A 20,469-nucleotide genomic window follows, 5' to 3' on the forward strand; every position below is an offset into this window, starting at 1 on the left:
GACAGACGTTCTCTGGCGCGACAGACGTACTCTGGCGTGACAGACATTCTCTGGCGTGAGACGTACTCTGGCGTGACAGACGCATTCTGGCGTGACAGTACTCTGGCGTGACAGAAGTACTCTGGCGTGACAGAAGTACTCTGGCGTGACAGACGCATTCTGGCGTGACAGTACTCTGGCGTGACAGTACTCTGGCGTGACAGAAGTACTCTGGCGTGACAGACGCATTCTGGCGTGACATAAGTACTCTGGCGCGACAGATGTACGTACTCTGGCGTGACAGAAGTACTCTGGCGCGACAGAAGTACTCTGGCGCGACAGATGTACGTACTCTGGCATGACAGAAGTACTCTGGCGCGACAGAAGTACTCTGGCCCGACAGAAGTACTCTGGCCCGACAGAAGTACTCTGGAGTGACAGAAATATTCTGGCGTGACAGACGTACTCTGACATGACAGAAGTACTCTGGCCCGACAGAAGTACTCTGGCCCGACAGAAGTACTCTGGAGTGACAGAAATATTCCGGCGTGACAGACGTACTCTGGCGCGACAGACGTACTCTGGCGCGACAGAAGTACTCTGGCGCGACAGAAGTACTTCTGTCGTTTATATGTTTTTTTCAGTTATACAGTATTTTATTCTTCTATATATATTGTTTTATAATGTGGGTTCTTTAGTTTATATTGTTTTTTAAAAGCTATTTACAGTATTTTATTGTTCTTTACATATATATTTTCACATTCTTTTTAATTACAAGGTTTTTCCATGTTATTTCATTCATTTTGAAAAATGTTTTGTTTTTGTTTTTAAATCATACATTTTTCGTTGGTGTCAGATTATTTATAACATAATGAACACTGGTTGGAAGGAAGGCCTCCCCCCCCCCAATGTTTTGCTCAGGGCCCCTACAGACTCTAGAATCGCCTCTGGTGTTGCAGCTAATAATAATAATAATTCCACTGAGCCGTCAGAGGAGCTGTAATGCGCCGTCTGACCACTAGATGTCACTAACTCTCCCTCGCACCGGTCTTGACGCGGTAACCCGGGTGTGACCATTCCGCGTGTACTAGTCGTCTCTCTGACGCCGCGCGTTCATTCACTCTCTCCCGGTGTGAGAACCGAACGACAGCGTGGAACCATGGTGCTCGACCTGGACCAGTTTCGGACCGACAAAGGCGGCGACCCCGAAGTCATCCGCGAGACTCAGCGGAAGCGGTTCAAAGACGTGACGCTCGTGGACAAACTGGTCGACGTGGACACAGCGTGGAGAAAATGTGAGCGTTTATGCCCTTTTTATTTAAAAAGAAGAAGAAAGTGGCTAACGTTAGCGCGCTTGCTAACCACGCTAACTTTAGCCGTAACGTCAGTGTTGCGGTGGAGCGCAGCTAACGCCGGTCCCCATTGGAAAATCTGCTCTATTTGTGTTGATCGCGTTGGAATATTGTCTTGGTTACAAAACATCTGGGATTTCAAATGACTCCATGACAATTCGAGGGTAAAACTTGAATACCGCGCACAGACGTACGCAAACGGCGTTTGAGAATATACTTTTAACGACTCATTTATTTGGCTGCTACGTTAAGAGCGAAACCAACATTTGGAAATGTAATGCCCGAGAGCGCAAATAAAGGGCTGATTATTACACTTAAAATTCATGCCGAATTAATCAATAACATGTTTTTTATCAGTCGGTACAAAAAATAACCTCGTACAATGTGTACATACTTGCCAATGAGTTAATCTAAAGCATCTTCACGCCAAATATGAATGGAGTTTGGTGTGGTAGTTGACAGGAAAGCGCACCTGCAACGCTAATGCTAGCGCATCTAGCAGCTATTAAACCAGTGTAAGTGAACCGAATGGTCAAACTCGACTTATGTATCTGTATTTTATACGTTTTAGACATAATGTGGGTGTTTACTCAGACAAAACGCTGTTTACTTAAGTGGTGGCTAACGCGAATGCTAGGTTAGCTTAGCGATGCCGGGTAGCAACCGTGCAATCTGATGCAATCCCAGACAGCGACATGTCAAGCTAACCTCGCCACCGCAGGTTACTGCAGCCAAACACTGTCACTTTGATCCACTGCTTTATCACATTAAATGATTTTATCTCTACATTGTTGAGACTGTTTGAGTCAAAGTGTGTTTACGTGTTTATTTGTGTATTTTGACTGTATTTAAGCGTGGGTTGCTACTGACAACAGACCATCTGGGTGTTACCTGGTCTCTGCTACTGCAGCTGTTTTAATCTCACACTGTCACACACACACACACACACACACAGACACACACACACACACACACATTATTATATATATATATATATATTTATATATATATACCTCCTGAGGTAACAAATACAAGAACACAGACATAACGTTAGCTCAATCCCACGATTCAATGGTTTACGACTTTTGGAAAACACTCCAACCTGGTAAATTTTAATCTGAATTTATGGGAATTAATTAATTAATTACATTTTTATAACCCTGTGTCTGACCGATTTGTAATGTTTACTCGACAACAGGCCGCTTCACCGCAGACAACCTGAACAAAGCGAAGAACCTGTGCAGCAAGAGCATCGGCGAGAAAATGAAGGTACGCTAGGTTAGCTTTCACAACAGATCGTCGTCAACAGCTGTTCAAAAAATATAATAAAAATGAATATTTACATTTGTGGAAAATGTTAATTGTAGTCGTAAACAAATTATCATCGATTTTTAAAAACTTTTTTGTCAATTTTTTTACTACATTCAAAAAAAATAATATAATTCTGGACGACATACTAAAAAAAAAAATGTTGTCAAATTTTTGACGACATACTTTAAAAGAAACAACCTTTCTGTCAAATTTTTGAAGACATTTTAAAAAAAAAAATGTATTGTCAATTTTTGTTGAGATTTTTTTTATCTTAAGTTGACGAAAAAAAAACTTTGTGTCTAATTTTTGACATACTTTTAAAAAAATTCACATTTTTACAACGTACTTAAAAAAGAAATTGGTCCAATTTTTGACAAACTACAAAAAAATTTGGTCCAATTTTTGACGACATACTTTAAAAAAAATTGGTCAAATTTTGACGACATCCTTTTTAAAATTTTTGTTGTCAAATTTTTGACGAGATACTTAAAAAAAGATTTTTTTTAACTTTTTTGTAAAAACTATTTATACTAGGTGTGGGTAAAAATATTGGTTTGGTCGTCTATATGGCGTCTCTACTGAAGAAGAGCAGGTTTTCAGCAGGATAAATATGGAGAAAACTACGTTAAAGAGATGCTCCATCCATAGACTTTATGACCTTTATGACCTATTATTGGTGTCGTAAGTGAACCCTGAGATTCTCACACCTTATTGACTTGCGCAAAAAGCTTAATGTGCAGAAGAGGAAGTTTTTAATGTTTCAGTTTTCGTCCTTTCTTAACGTCTGTTTCTCTCGTGTGATGCAGAAGAAGGAACCAGTCGGAGACGACGACGACTCCGTACCCGAGGAAGCACAGAACCTGGAATCTCTCACGGCTGAAACGCTCTCGGTATGACCCGCCAAAGTCTTCTACTTTTGCTTTTAACAGCTCTCATTTCCTTTATTTTCTCTTCTCGTCATCGTCATCGTCTTTGGTTTTTTTGTTTTTCCGTTCCCAGGCCCTGACGGTGAACCAGATCAAGAAGGTGCGTTTGCTGGTGGACGAGGCCGTGGAGAAAGGCGACAGTGAGAGGGTCAGGCTGGAGGCCGAGCGCTTCGAGTACCTGAGGGAGATCGGAAACCTGCTGCACCCGTCCGTGCCCATCAGCAACGATGAGGTGGGGATTATAGTCTGGTTTAAACCAGTCCACACACGTGAATCATTCATAAATGACGCCTAGTTTTATTACTCTACATTTCTAGATAATAACTAATATAGTCGTTGTGTTTTCCCGCTGACAGGATGCAGACAACAGAGTGGAGCGAACCTGGGGCGACTGCACCGTCCAGAAGAAATACTCCCACGTGGACCTGGTGGTCATGATCGACGGCTTTGACGGGGAGAGAGGAGCCGTCGTGGCCGGGAGCAGAGGCTACTTCCTCAAGGTGAGTTCAGACGCGACAAACGTGACAGACGGTCATATACACCAGTGTTTCCCAACCCTGATCCTCAGGGAACTCTGCCCTGCCGTGTTTTAGATGTGGCCCCGCTCCAAAAACACCAGATTCAAATAAATTGCCAGCTCTGCAGAAGCCTAATAACGAACTTTTGTTAAAAAAAAAAAAAAAAAAAAAACTGGAGTTACTAAAAGTTAAAGGTGCATTATGTAATAAATCATAAAATCCTCCTAATATGTCACAGAGACTCAGGAATAATGTTCATATAACAAACTGAACTGACCAACAACAACAGTACAGACAAAATATTTGCATTAAAAAAAAATATTTTGCAGACTGCAAATCATGTTTATGTTTTGAAATCATGTTTTGGCATGTGGCGCCACCTACCGCCGTCTACCAAACGTTGCAGTCAGTAGAGTCTCAGCTGCCGAGTAACCACGGGTTGCCAGTTACGTCAGAAAACGAAACCCAAAAGACCTCGGTGTTTTGAATTTGAATGTAGTAACCGTTTTTGGCCACATTCTTACATATGGTGACTTTAAACGTTTATAAAAAAAAAAAAAAATGTCAACTTTTGTAAAAAAATTCAAACATTTTAATGATTCAACTTTTGGTAAAAACATTTGTTTTAATTGTAATGTTTCAACTTTTGTCAATTTAAAAAAAAAATGTTATATTGCAATTTTCTAAATGTTTTTTTTATTTTTATTAATGTTTCAACTTTTGTCTTAATTTGATTACATTTTAATTATAAAAATATTTATGTTTCAACTTTTGTCTTTATTTGATTACATTTTAATTTTAAACCCTTGTGCAATGATGTTAGCACAGCTTAAAACAGCTTTATTTGGAATAAAAATCATTATTTTTAATCTCGTCAATGTCTCGACTACATTTTCTATTCATTTTGCAACTCTTTTGATGAATAAAAGTCTTGACTTTTAATGGAAAACCCAAAAAAATTGTATAGGCGAAAATCTTATTACTGTAAACTTGTTTTATATCATTCAATATTGATTTTTCATGTCTTTTCACATGTTTGTGCTTCTCGGAGAGTGAAAGTGATTGTAAATACACTCTAATATAAAATATAATCTACTGTTCCTATGTATGGTCTGTGTCACGTGATCCTAAAATACACTTATTAGCTTTATTTCATTATTTATTTCAATGAAGCATATTTAGAAGTAAGAAACATTGAAATTGACCATAAATATGGTCAAACTCTGCTATAACGTAGATAATTAGGCTCAGATTTAAATCTTTTTATTGAATTTTCCAACATATATTGCTTACAAGTGACAATACAAACAGATAACACTAACAATAATAATACTAATTCATTAAAAATAAATAATGACCATAAATGTGGTCAAATTCTGATACAACGTAGATAATTTTGCTTAAAATGAGTGAAAAGTGTTATTAAAAGTGTGTATTTCGCCTTGGCCTTATTGTTGTTCCCTGTGTTGTCCTGTAGGGGCCGCTGGTTTTCCTGGAGCAGGCTCTGATCAACTACGCCATGAGGATCCTCTACAGTAAGGAGTACACCATGCTCTACACGCCGTTCTTCATGAGGAAGGAGGTGATGCAGGAGGTGGCTCAGCTCAGCCAGTTTGACGAGGAGCTCTACAAGGTCTGGGAAAACCTCCACGATCAACCTCCCCTCCTTTGTAAACCACTCATTTTCCTGCACCAAAGTCCAAAGAAACAATCTGCGTTTTTACATCGCGGCACACCCAAATAACACAAACCGACCACATGAGGCAGCAGAGGACCAGCGTGTCCTGTGTCCCGTCAATCAAAACAATGCTTATTGTCTCTATGGAGTTTGGTGTGGGAGAGTGAGCGGCTTACAGACAACAGTGTTTGTCTCAGGCTGTACAAAGAACGATCTATTCATTCTCACTCTAGCTATTAATTTATTTATTGATGTATTAATTCATTTATTAATTAATTAATTGATTTATTCATCCATCCATTAATTAATTCAGTCAATTATCTTTTAATTAATTAATTAAATTATCCATTAATTTATTTATTCAGTCATCTATTAATTAATTAATTAATTTTAATATCCATTAATTAATTCATTCATTCATTCATTCATGTATGTATTTAACCATGTATTCATTCATTCACCTTTTAATTAATTAATTAATTAATTAATTAATTGATTTATTTATTTATTCATTCATCCATCCATTAATTAATTCAATCATCTATTAATTAATTAATTAATTAATTAATTAAATTATCCATTAATTTATCAATTTATTTATTTATTCAGTCATCAATTAATTAATTAATTAATTTATTTAATTATCCATTAATTAATTTATTTATTCATTCATGTATGTATTTATCCATGTATACATTCATTCACCTTTTAATTAATTTATTAATTGATTTATTCATTCATTCATCCATCCATTAATTAATTAAATTATCCATTTATTTATTTATTTATTTATTCAGTCATCTATTAATTAATTTATTCATTAATTTAATTATCCATTAATTAATTATTTTATTCACTCCTTTATGTATTTATCCATTTATTCATTAATTCATCTATTAATTTATATATTCATTCATTCATTCATTATATCCCTATTAGCTTCTCTTCCTTGGGCAAACCATTCCAAACTTTCATTGCGTGCACATTAAGAAAAGTAAACGATGGTTTTCAATAATCAGAATAACAAAAAAATTACTTAAGTTATGAAGCATCAAAGCACACTTTAGTTTGACTCCTCCCCCTCCATCAGGTCATCGGTAAGAGCAGCGAGAAGTCTGAGGACGGCGCCACCGACGAGAAGTACCTGATCGCCACCTCGGAGCAGCCCATCGCCGCCTTCCTGAGGGAGGAGTGGCTTAAACCCGAGGACCTGCCCATACGCTACGCCGGCTTCTCCACCTGCTTCAGACAGGAAGTGGGCTCTCACGGCCGAGACACCCGCGGCATCTTCAGGGTGCACCAGTTTGAAAAGGTCAGTGGTTCTCAGACACCGTGAAGTCGGTGAAGTAAAGATGTGTTTTTTTAGAATCTGAGCTCTTGACGTTCATCTTCCTCCAGATCGAGCAGTTTGTTTACGCCTCGCCTCACGACGGCAAGTCGTGGGAGATGTTCGACGAGATGATCGCGACGGCAGAGGAGTTCTACCAGTCGCTTGGAATCCCTTATCGCATCGTCAACATCGTGTCTGGTATGATTGCACGTTGAAAATAGCAATAGCTTTCTAGTGTTTTTGTGGTTTACATCCAGGAAATTTGGAAAGAGTTTATTCTATTTTATGTTGCTAAAACCCTCTTAAATGCTACACTTGATCTTTTAACTTTGACCAAAATGTCATCACAAGTCCTTCATGATTGTCGCAAGTTGATCATCTATTATCAATAGTGCCGGGCACGTTAGCGCGCTAACGGCATGACGCATTTCCATGACGACTGACCGGAAAAGGAGGCACGTGACGTCGTGTTTATGTGGCTCACGGAGCTAGCGCTGCTATCGGAGCTAACTGGTAAACGGAGCTAACTGGACTGTGCCGTGGTGCATAAACATGACTACTTCAGCGTTAATGCACGTTAGCGCATGCGTTTCCATGAAGACTGACCGGAAAAGTATGCACGTGACGTAATGTTTATGCGACTAACGGAGCTAACGCAGCTATCGTAGCAAACGGAGCTAACTGGTAAACGGAGCTAACTGGACTGCACCCCGGTGCCGCGGCGCGTAAACATGGCGGCATCAGCGTTAACGCATGATGCGTTTCCATGACGACTGACCGGAAAAGTACGCACATGACGTCATGTTTATGTGGCTAACGGAGCTAACGCGACTATCGGAGCTAACTGGTAAACTGTGCTAACTGGTACACAGAGCTAACTGGACTGCATCCTGGTGCCGCGGCGCGTAAACATGACGGCATCGGCGTTAACGCGTGATGCGTTTCCATAACGACTGACCTGAAAAGTACGCACGTGACGTCATGTTTATGCGGCTATCGGAGCAAACGCGGCTATCGGAGCTAACGGAGCTAACTGGTAAACTGTGCTAACTGGTACACGGAGCTAACTGGACTGCACCCCGGTGCCGCGCGGATAAACATGACGGCATCAGCGGTAACGCATCATGCGTTTCCATGACGACTGACCGTAATAGTACGCACATAACGTCATGTTTATGTGACTAACGGAGCTAACGCGGCTAACGGAGCTAATTGGTAAACGGAGCGAACTGGACTGCACCCCGGTGCCGCGGCGCGTAACCATGACGTCATGCGCGTAATTTTCCCCGGACAGTCGTCATGGAAACGCGTCTTGCGCTAACGCTTACCCAGCGCTAATTATCAATCGAATGATCTGTGCTCGTTCACAGTGAGAAAACCTGTATTCAGTTTGCTGAGTTCCTTAGCTTGTGTCGTGGAATTAAACTGTTCAAAACTCATCCACAAAGTCATGAGTCTCCTCCTCCTCCTCTTCTTCCTCCTCCTCCTCCTCCTCTTCCTCCTGTGCTCACAGGTGCTCTGAACCATGCAGCCAGTAAGAAGCTGGACCTGGAGGCCTGGTTCCCGGCCTCGGCCGCCTTCAGAGAGCTCGTCTCCTGCTCAAACTGCACCGACTACCAGGCGCGACGCCTCCGCATCCGCTACGGACAGACCAAGAAGATGATGGACAAGGTGAGCGCTGAGCTCGCGTCGTCCTCGTCTTATTTATTTACCTCATAACACCTTCAGCCGTTTTAGTGAAACTATAAAGAGAAAAGTACCTTTTCGCTCAGAAATCAGGGCGTCAGTTTTGACTTGGTCTCAGCTGCTGAGTCATGCTTTCATTTTGACACTCTTGGACCACTGTAATTCTCTTTATCGAAGAAGGAGAAGGAGAACAAAAATCTCCCCCGTCTTCAAGTGTTGTTGTCGGATGGTAAACATGTTATTGATGGAAATCGTCCCCTCACGTCACAGGACAGTTGCGGTTCCCTGTATTCAGGGATCATTCCTCGTCCACACCTCGTGCAAACTCTCAGTGCTGTCATTGCAAAAGTGAAAGTTATCTTGGGAAAAAGGGTCAGAAGAAGTCACACATTTTAAGCATTTTTGGACAATTCTACAGCCATAAAATCTACTAACAACCACCCTATGGACCATATTGTCCAATTTTGCCTAATCCCGATATTGCATGTCTTTGGACTGTGGGAGGAAACTGGAAAACCTGGAGGAAACTTACAAATATAAATTACAAATATCTTCTTCATGAATGACATCTACAAAAAAACTACTGGTTGCAGTACCACAAACTGTCTGCAGGTGGAGCCCCAGAGCAAAAAGGGAACGAAAACATTTTCATTTTTTGTTGGTTTTTTTTGGTCCAAAATTTTACAAAAACGTCATATGTCGACCAAAATTAAAACAAAATTTTGACCAAAAATGTTTGGTCCAAAATTTGACAAAACATCAAACAATACTATGTCGTCCAAAATTTGAATTCATTTCTTTTGACAAATTGAGTATAGCATGTTATAGCAACCTAAGGAAGTGATTTCAATGAAAACAAAGTGAGGAACGGCCAAAATGTCCTCACTCCGTAAAAATGACCTCACTTTGTTGGTTAAAAACCCTCACTGGTCCTCAGTATGCCACAAGTACAAGAACACACACACACACACACACACAGAGGGAGAACATGCAAACTCCATGCAGAAAGGCCCTTGTTCTGAGCGGCACTCTAATCCGGGTCGTCTTCGTCAAAACACACTTTTACAGGATGATTTTTTGTGTTTTTAAAAGTGCTATAGAAGTACTGTTACAATCAGTAATGTGTGTGCGTGTGCGTGTGCGTGTGCGTGTGCGTGTGTGTGTGTGTGTGTGTGTGTGCGTGTGCGTGTGCGTGTGCAGGCGGAGTTTGTGCACATGCTGAACGCCACCATGTGCGCCACCACTCGCGTCATGTGCGCCATCCTGGAGAACTACCAGACTGAGGAGGGCATCGTCATTCCAGAGAAGCTCAAGGATTTCATGCCTCCAGGTAAAACCACACTGAAGTCACTCAGCGGGATTATACTCAGTGGGATTATACTCGGTGGGATTATTCTCAACGGGATTATACTCGGTGGGATTATTCTCAAAGGGATTATAATCACCGGGATTATACTCGGTGGGATTATTCTCGGTGGGATTATAGTCAGCGGAATTATACTCAGTGGGATTATACTCGGTGGGATGCTCTCCTTGGGTCACCACCTTGCTGTGGTTTAGAGCTTTGTGTGTTCCTATGAACCTGAGAGCAGCGGGATTATACTCGGTCTGAATATACTTGGTGGTATTATAGTCAGTGGGATTATACTCGGCTGGATTATACTCAACAAGATTATAGTCATGGGATTATACTCGATGGTATTATACTCGGCTGGATTATACTCAACAGGATTATAGTCAGTGGGATTATACTCGGTGGGATTATACTCTGTGGTATTATAGTCAGTGGGATTATACTTGGCGGTATTATACTCAGTGGGATTATACTCAACGGGATTATACTCGCCGGGATTATACTTGGTGGGATTAGTCTCAACGGGATTATACTTAGCAGTATTATACTCGGTGGGATTATACTCGGCGGTATTATACTCAGCGGGATTATACTCGGTGGGATTATTCTCAACGGTATTATACTCTGTGGGATTATACTCAGTGGGATTATACTTGCCGGGATTATACTCGTAGGGATTATTCTCAACGGGATTATACTCTGTGGGATTATGCTCGGTGGTATTATAGTCAGTGGGATTATACTCTGTGGGATTATTCTCAGTGGGATTATACTCGGTGGGATTATTCTCAGCAGGATTATACTCGCAGGATTATACGTGGCGGGATTATAGTCTGGGATTGTACTCGGCGGGATTATACTTTCCGGATTATACTCGGATGGATTATACTCTGGGTTCCCACAGGTATGAAATGCCTGAAAAACAGTTTTGTTTGGAGTCAAGTGAACGTCCTGGATAACAGAGATTAGACTCCAGGCTGCATCAACACCTGATCCTTGAGTCAGATGAAGTTCACTCACGAGCTCTGACGTGATAATTAATCTGCAGAAATACCACACAAGTGTGTTAGTAATAATATGTGGCTTATTCTATTCCATCTTTAATCTGATGATTGACTTTTCTCTGACCGGAAATAGTTTTTTAAGAGTTAAATGAGTCACGCTTACAGGAATCTGGGCGTCAGAGTTTTGATTCCAGCTCAGTGTTTGTCAGTCCAGTGTCTCTGTGAGACTTCAAGGGAAACATTTCGTCACGATTTCTAACTTTAAACATGTGATTCATGCTTTTATTTCTACATGCTCTGACTCTTAAAGTGCACAGAAAACACTAACTTTTCTTTTGTTATCATTAATTACCGGTTAATAACAGCCCTCTACGTGATGTATTTGTGCACGCGACCTAGCGTAGCAACACATATACAGATAAACATTTAACAACTGCCCGAAAAAGACGCGCGTGACATCATGTTTACGTGACTCCCCGATTGTTAAAACGAGTCTCGAAAGTAACGCTGAACTTTAAAAACAGAGGCACACATACGCAGTAACACAGGTACGCTGCTCTTTTAATAAACAGACCCCTCCAGTTCCACTGTAGGCTAATGCTAACACTGCTAAAAGAAGCTAACGGAGCTAACTGACAAATGGTAGCTGGACTCGTGCCACGGCACGAAAAACTGCTTTACTTTAGAGACTTTAGAGTTTTAACAATCGGGATTCACGTAAACATGACGTCACGCGCGTCTTTTTCCGGTAAAACGGGATTATACTCGACGGGATTATACTCGGCGGGATTATACTCGTGATTATATTCAGCGGGATTATACTCGCCAGGATTATACTTGCCGGGATTATGCGCAACGGGATTATACTCGCCGGAATTATAATGAGTGTGATTATATTCGATGGGATTATACTCAGCGGAATTATACTAAATGGGATTACACTCTGGTGGGATTATACTTGCCGGGATTATACGCAACGGGATTATACTTGCCGGAATTATAATGAGTGTGATTATATCAGATGGGATTATTCTCAGCGGAATTATACTAAACGGGATTATACTCTGGTGGGATTATACTGGCCAGGATTATACTCTGGTGGGATTATACTGGCCAGGATTATACTCTGGCGGGATTATACTCTGGTGGGATTATACTGGCCTGGATTATACTCTGGAGGGATTATACCTAAACTGGATTATACTCGCCGGAATTATACTGAGTGTGATTATATTCGATGGGATTATACTCAGCGGAATTATACTATGGTGGGATTATACCTAAACAGGATTATACTCGCCGGAATTATAATGAGTGTGATTATATTCGATGGGATTATACTCAGCGGAATTATACTAAACGGGATTATACTCTGGTGGGATTATACTCGCCAGGATTATACTTGCCGGGATTATACGCAACGGGATTATACTCGCCGGAATTATAATGAGTGTGATTATATCAGATGGGATTATACTCAGTGGAATTATACTAAACGGGATTATACTCTGGTTGGATTACTGGCCAGGATTATGCTCTGGCGGGATTATATTCTGGCGGGATTATACCTAAACTGGATTATACTCGCCGGAATTATACTGAGTGTGATTATACTCAGTGGGATTATACTAAACGGAATTATACTCTAAACTATGACATCAAGCATGTCTTTTGTTATGTCAGTCGTCATGGAAACGCGGCATTTGCTAACTTTAGCGGCGCTAGCGTGCGCAGCACTACAAATAACGCAAACTATGACGTAACCTCTTTAAATGACGGTCAGTTTCACGCACTGGTGTTTTTTTTTTTTTCTCGTCCTCTAGGTTTGACAGAGATCATCAAGTTCGTGAAGCCGGCGCCGATCGATCAGGAAGTGACGAAGAAGGCAAAGAAACAGGAAGGAGGAGGAGGAGGAGGAGGAGGAGGAGGAGGGAAGAAGAAGAAGAAGCAGGGAGGAGGAGGAGGAGGAGACCAGAACCTGCCCAACGCCATGGACAACATGTCCGTCAACGACTCGTAGGCCCCAGCTTCACTTCACCTCGCAGACGTAAACTCACGGACCGGACTCGCGGATCGCGCGGCGTTAAACGATCCGGTGTTTCTGGTTCCGTCTCGTGTTTGCGTGTCTGCCGGGACGCCGGCGTTCGTCTTCATCTGCAGCAGCAAATCCACATCTCCGTCTCCGTTTCACATCTGCAACCAAACACTGAGCCCGAAGCCGACAGAACACGCCTGGGTTCTTCTCCGAGAGACGGACGGTTAGCGTTAGCTTCACAAATATTTACCGATTAATCCGATAATTAATTTTTTTGTCGAGACCAAAAAATAACAAAAAACTCCTTCTCTCTTCTGTGGTTTACGTCGTCGCGACTTCGTTTTTTTTGGGTCAAACTAATCGATCTGACGCGACCAGGTGTTTGTTTTTAACTGTCTGCTTTTTTTAGGCTAATCCCAATCACTGTCATTGTTTTGGCTCGATGATGTCATCGATGACGTCATCGCTGTTGTTCTCTGGCTTATTATGGCTGAAAAACTCTCATTTCTATAATCATGACATGACGTTATAGTATCTATGATTGATGAAGTCGACAAATAAACACAGGTGAAAATTCTTCTCTTTGTTTGTTTATTTATATTATATTAATATGGAGTTTGTTCCTCTTTCACAGCTGTAACAGCTGATGTTGGACCAGAAGGTTCTCGCTCGTAATCTCCTGTTCCTGTTCATCTCAAAGGTGCTGGATGGGGTTAAAGGTCACGGCTCTGTGCGGGCCGGTCAAGTTCATTGAAGATATAGGGGTCAAGAGCCCAAAGCCTGATTGAAACACCTGGATTCCACACAGGTGGATTGTGGGAGATTTCTTTTGGGGCTCAACGCGTGAAAAGGTTTATTTACGTGAGTCGGGTCACATTACAACCTCAAAGTATTGAGCGACACGTACCGAAGTTTGAGAACCACGGGTCTACAGCGGAAGTGTCAAACTATTATTATTATTTTTTTTTTTTAACAAAATATGACATTTCTTGAGGAAGAATATGTGCAATTTCAACACTATTATGCCTAAATGTACCATATACACATCATTCTGGTAGTTTAATATAGCATTTCAACAACAAATGTATTCTGCGGGCCGGATCAGACCATCAGCCGGGCCGGTTCAGGCCCACGGGCCTCACGTTTGACACCTGCGGTAGTGGTAACTACTTTACTTACAAAAAACTTACTTACTTTAATATTAAGGGGAAACTTTAAGGGAAAACTTGCTGACGTGTTGAATGATGTTGATACACTGTAAAAAAAAAAAAAAAAAGGAAGCTCAAGATTTCAAATTTTGAGTTTAAAGCCAAACAAAAGATCTTGAGTTTTTAAAAAAGTTCCATCAACTAATATTATTTTGTTAGACAAACTTGTAATCATTTTTTTTTTAACACATTTACATTATCTGAACCAGATTAGTTAGCCAAACTGTTTGAAAAGAGAATTTTGAGTTGGCACAACTCTAACTTACAAGTTTGTCTAACAAAATCATTTAAGTTGGTTGAACTTTTTTTAAAAACACAAGATCTTTTGTTGGACTGTAAACTCAAAAATTGATGGCATCAAGTGCCTTGAAATCTTGAGTTTTCCCAACTTTTTTTTTTTTTTTTTTTTTTTTACAGTGTACTTGACTCAGTTTGGTATCAGTTGCGTAGTTTTTCCCGTTACTTCACATCAGGTAACTTTCCCGAATGGGGAAAAAAGGGAAAATGTTTGAAAAATATGAGTGCAGTAGCTGGTGTTTGACCACAGAGGGGCAGCAGATACACCCACAAGACTAATCCCTAACTTTTTGTGTATATATTTAGTTTGGTTTAGTTTATTTCGAGCATGTGAATAATAATAATAACGAAAGAAGAAATGAAAATAAAAAATAAGTAAACAACAACAACAAAAATAAAAAATAAAGGAGTAGTAGGAAGAATAACTTATATAATACTACCCCTTCTCTATTTTCTCATTTTTATCACATATTATTTTGGCTATTTGGCTATGATGCATACACATATTTGACAAGAAAATCCCTCTGAAAAGTTGATGCTACAGTGATATTCGAGCACGAAAGCAGGCGATTGTTGCGCTTCATCACCTTGTTAGAGAACAGCATGTTATTAACATCAGACATTAAACATTGAACAATTAGACGTGTGCATTCAAAGGTTTAGAGAAAGTTCACCTCTAAAGGTTATGGTGCATTTCGGTGCATTCTAAACTGTGGAGATTTTGCTCCTGGATCAAACCAATAACATGAACCACACACACAAAGGTTAGACTTTACAAAGCAATATTCAGGCTGTAGATGTGATAAGGCTGCAATAAGGAAGACATGAGAGTGACTTATTAACCGGGACAGACTTTACACCCTGAGCTTTATTTTCTTATTGCTTACAGTTCAGTGACGGAGAAAACGCTGAGAAATCTCCTCGTTTTTGACGTCTGCAGAGATGAGCGACGTTTCAGACGACGACTCGGAGATCTCCTTTAAGGTCAAGGTACGTACCGACGTTTCTCTGACGACTGATGTGACGGGAGCTGGACGACGTTCTCCGTCAACGTTTTGTGGATTCACGAAAAAGTCTCTCGTTAAAAAATCTGCAGTTTCTCGGACGAGTGGAGGTCGTTCGCGCCGCCGGCGTTCAGATCCTGGACGAAGCAGCTCAGAGTCTCAAGGTCAGTCATCAAGGAGTGAGTTTACATCGTATTCATAATGTCACCAGTGTGCGAGGCCCTATTGTTATTCTAGCAATTGCGAAAAAACAATGCAAAATGGCTCAGTAGTGCCCCCTCTGGTCAAAGCCTACGGAGCAGCCGAAGTTAAGTTGCGCTGAATTTCACGAAATTTGGTGGGAACATCGGTCGGACCAAGACGAACAAAAAATCCTCTGGGGACCATGACCTCGACTCAACAGGAAGTCGGCCATCTTGGATTTGGAGTCTATCTTTTCTTTGTTTTGCAAGTTTCGCAACTCAACGAAAAATGGCTCAGTAGTGCCCCCTCAGGTCAAAGTCTGCGAAGCATCCGAAATTCAGTTGCGCCAAATTTAATTTCGAACATCAGTCGGCCCAAGACGAACAAAGTCCATCTTTTCTTCGCTTTGCGAGGTTCGCAACTGAACGAAATGGCTCAGTAGTGCCCCCCTCAGGTCAAAGCCTACGGAGCAGCCGAAGTTAAGTTTAACGAAATTTGGTGGGAACATCGGTCGGACCAAGACGAACAAAAAATCCTCTGGGGACCATGACCTTGACTCAACAGGAAGTCGGCCATCTTGGATTTGGAGTCCATCTTTTCTTTGTTTTGCAAGTTTCGCAACTGAACAAAATGGCTAAACAAAATTTGACCATTTAAAAAAAATAAATTTTGGTTCAAAATTTAACAAAAACGTCATACTATACTATGTCGTCCGAAATTCGACAATTTGTTTGAAAAAAAGTGTTTTGGTCCAAAATTTGACAAAAACGTTATACTAACCTATGTCGTCCAAAATTTGATAATTTTTTTTGAAAAAAAAAAATTCCGGTTCAAAATTTGACAAAAACATCATACTATACTATGTTGTCCCAAATTTGACAATTTTTGAGAAAAACGATTATGGTCCAAAATTTGACAAAAACGTCATACTTTGTTGTCCAAAATTTGAAAAAAAATTTGTAAATGGACTTAAGTGCAGGAGGAAATCTCAGTGGTGCTTTATGTTACGTGGCTAAAAGTCCATGCTACCTCATGAACTATGACTTCTTGACCCCTGAGTGGACATTAATGAACTTTAATGAACTTTCTCTGTCTCCTCATCACTAGACGCCCGATCCATTCTCCTCGGAGAAGGTGGCGAAGAAGAGTAAAGTCCACCTCTTCCTGTCTCTGAACGGCATCGACCTGTTGGAGAGCAAAACCAAGGTGAGCAGCCGACGTCGTGCGGTCGACGCCACGACCCGGTCACGTCGTCGTCGTCATCTTCTCACCGACTGTCCTCTGTCCTCAGTTTCTGTTGTACACGTGTCCTCTGTCCACCGTGTCCTTCTGCGGCGTCCTGCCGTCCTCGCCCAAAGTCTTCGGCTTCGTGGCGCGACACCCTGCGGCCGACATGTTCCACTGCTACCTGTTCCAGAGCAAGAAGTTTGTGAGTCGGATTATATTCTCTGAAATAATCTCTTTACTTCTGTAAAAATCGGTTCAAGATGTGACAAAAAACGTCATACTATACTATGTCGCCCAAAATGTAAAAAACATTTTGACCATTTTTGAGAAAACTTTTTTTTGGGAGAAAACGTCATACTATACTATGTCGTCCAAAATTTGAAATCAAAAAAAAAAAAATTATTCGGTCCAATATTTGACAAAAAGTTATACTATACTATGTCGTCCAAAATGGGAATTTTTTTTTGACTATTTTTTGAAAATTTTTGAGAAAACATTTTTGTTTTGAGAAAACGTCATACTATACTATGTCGTATGTCGTCCAAAATTTGAAATAAAAAAAAAAAAAAAAAATTCGGTCCAAAATTTGACAAAAACGTCATACTATACTATGTCGTCCAAAATTTGACAATTTTTAAAAAAATAAAATTTCCGGTCCAAAATTTGACAAAAACGTCATACTATACTTTGTCATCCAAAATTTGACAATTTTTAAAAAAATAAAATTTCCGGTCCAAAATTTGACAAAAACGTCATACTATACTTTGTCATCCAAAATTTGAAAATTGTTTGATAATTTTTTTAAAATCTTTGAGAAAACATTTTTTTTTTTTAAAACGTCATACTATACGATGTCCTATGTCGTCCAAAATTTGAAATAAAAAAATAAAAAAATTAATTCGGTCCAAAATTCGACAAAAACGTCATACTATACTAGGTCGTCCAAAATTTGACAATTAAAAAAAAAAAAATGTTTTGGTCCAAAATTTGACAAAAACGTCATACTATTATACTATGTCGTTGAAAATTTGACAATTTTTTTTGAAATTTTTTTTCAGTTCAAAATTTGAGAAAAACGTCATACTATACTATGTCGTCCAGAATTTGACCATTTTTGAGAAAAAAAAAATGCGTTCCAAAATTTGACAAAAATTTCATACTATGTTGTCGGAAAATTGACAATTTGACTGCGGCCGACATGTTCCACTGCTACCTGTTTGTGAGTCAGATTATATTCTCTGCAATAATCTCTTTACTCCTGTTTTGAATGAATTTCTCGAACCTGGTTGTTTTCAGTCTCACGTGCTGGCGTCAACGATCGGCGACGCCCTCCGAGCGTCAGCGCAGGAGAAGACCACCAGGGGGGGACGAGACCTGATCGTGGAGGCCCTCAGACACAAGGTCCGTCCTGATTAAGGACTGAAAAGCGCCCTCTTTGGGCTGGAAATAGAGCCTAACATGGACACCCTAGCCACTGCACTCGAGGCTCACGTAGTAACATCTATCCCTGGTTTAGTTAGCTGCTTCCAGGGCCGGCCCAAGCTTTTATGGGGCCCTAAGCAGAATGTCATTTTGGGCCCCCCCCCCCCCCACCATCACCACATCACAAAAGTGGCCGAGTGTTAATTAGCACTTTCGTATTCACAGTGAAGTGTGAATACATCATCGGACACTGAATTTCCTGTAGACAAGTTTTTCAAAATAAAACCAAAGCAAAAACCCTTTTTTAAAAAAATATATATTTGTAGAGAAGTAACAAACGTGAATTTTTTCCAAAAATAAACGATTGCAAAAATGTTATTAGACACAGAGAAAAATTTGATATTTACTCATATTTTTTTTAACATTATATTTAATAACTATTTCATTTATTTTCTCACTGGAAACTAAAGACTGACTTTATAAACCAGCTAAAAATGCTAATTTTCTTTAGGAAATGTCCGTCTTCTGTTAAATAATATTCTTAAGACATCATCATAGACTTATGCAGGCATATATTTTATTATGTTTATTTATTTTTGAGTAAAAATAGCAGTAGCTCTTATTAAATGAGTTGTCTTTTCTTTTTCACTGTCTTTCAGAATAAAATGCTGCAGAGAGAAAACACTGAGCTGAGGCGGAGACTCGCACAAACTGACGCATAATTAAACTCGGAAAATACTCGGAATACATAACGAACTTCCTGTTTTCAGAAAGCTGGAACTTAAAATTGTTCATGGAAAAAAATAACAAAATAAAAATGTGTTGTGGTTTTTCCCTGCAGTGGTTACATTTGAATGCTGCTGTTACACACATGTGACAGTAGATGGCAGCGATGAGCTGCTAATGTGGGTCTAATAATGTGACCTACAACATTGTTTTTAAAAAGGTGATAATAATGAACAATAATTCTGAGATTAAAGTCAGAATTCTTGAAATTAAAGTCAGAAAAGAAAAGGAGTTGTGGTCCTAATCTTATTATGTTAATGGATAAAGGATATTTTTCTGAAATTAGAGTGAAACCAGTGGGTTTGTGTTTACTATTTGAACAATTTGAAGTCAATGTTATCCACATCACAATTGTGTGCATACGAGTTCCATTTTGTGTGTTTTTAAAATGGCAAACAAATCATTTGTTAACAATATTTGTGTGAGATTTCCATGTTTTTTTCCTCCACCTTTTCACAACTAAGATTAATCTAAAATTTGGTCCAAAATTTGAAATTAAAAAAATAAAATAAATAAAATTGGTCCAAAATTAGACAAAAACGGCATACTGTACTGTTGTCCAAAATTTGACAATTTTTGAGAAAAAATGTTTTTTTAAATTTTTTTTTTTCGGTTCAAATTTTGACAAAAACGTCATACTGTACTATGTTGTCCAAAATGTGTAATTTTTTTGTAAAAAAACAAATTTGGTCCAAAATTTGAAAAAAAATAAAATAAAATTGGTCCAAAATTGGACAAAAACGGCATATTGTACTATGTTGTCCAAAATTGGACAATTTTTTAGAAAAAAAAAAAAAAAAAAATTAGATTCAAAAATTTGCCAAAAACATCATACTATACTATGTTGTCCAAAATGTGTAAAAAAAAAAATAAAAAAAAAATGTGGTCCTACATTTGAAATAAAAAAATAAAAAATAAAATTGGACAAAATTTGGACAAACACGTCATACTATACTATGTCGTCCAACATTTGACAAAAATGTCATTGTTGTCCAAAATGTGTAATTAAAAAAAACAAAAGAAACAATTCGGTTTCAAAATTTGACAAAAACGTCGTACTGTAATTTCACAAAAATAAAACCTGAATAGTAAAACAACAGGTGTAGTCACAGGTACTTGAACGCGGCAGAGTGTCCATAAATTCCCAGGGTACGTGAAGGCACCACGGC

At 39.5% G+C, this 20,469-nt stretch overlaps 1 protein-coding gene across 1 annotated transcript; it reads left to right on the forward strand.

The window, feature by feature from the left end:
• The first annotated feature begins 1,085 nt into the window (after positions 1-1,085).
• sars1 (seryl-tRNA synthetase 1) lies at positions 1,086-13,750 on the forward strand. The gene is made up of 11 exons (XM_083895716.1): positions 1,086-1,274; positions 2,530-2,600; positions 3,449-3,532; positions 3,642-3,800; positions 3,925-4,068; positions 5,564-5,719; positions 6,855-7,076; positions 7,163-7,292; positions 8,608-8,765; positions 9,981-10,110; positions 12,962-13,750. The coding sequence occupies exons 1-11, from the start codon at positions 1,139-1,141 to the stop codon at positions 13,156-13,158; spliced, it is 1,587 nt and encodes a 528-aa protein (XP_083751842.1). The 5' UTR covers positions 1,086-1,138; the 3' UTR covers positions 13,159-13,750.
• Positions 13,751-20,469: the final 6,719 nt, after the last annotated feature.

The sequence above is a fragment of the Microchirus variegatus genome (assembly GCF_963457635.1).
Source record: "Microchirus variegatus genome assembly, chromosome: 9".
In the NCBI taxonomy this organism is placed as follows: Eukaryota; Metazoa; Chordata; class Actinopteri; order Pleuronectiformes; family Soleidae; genus Microchirus; species Microchirus variegatus.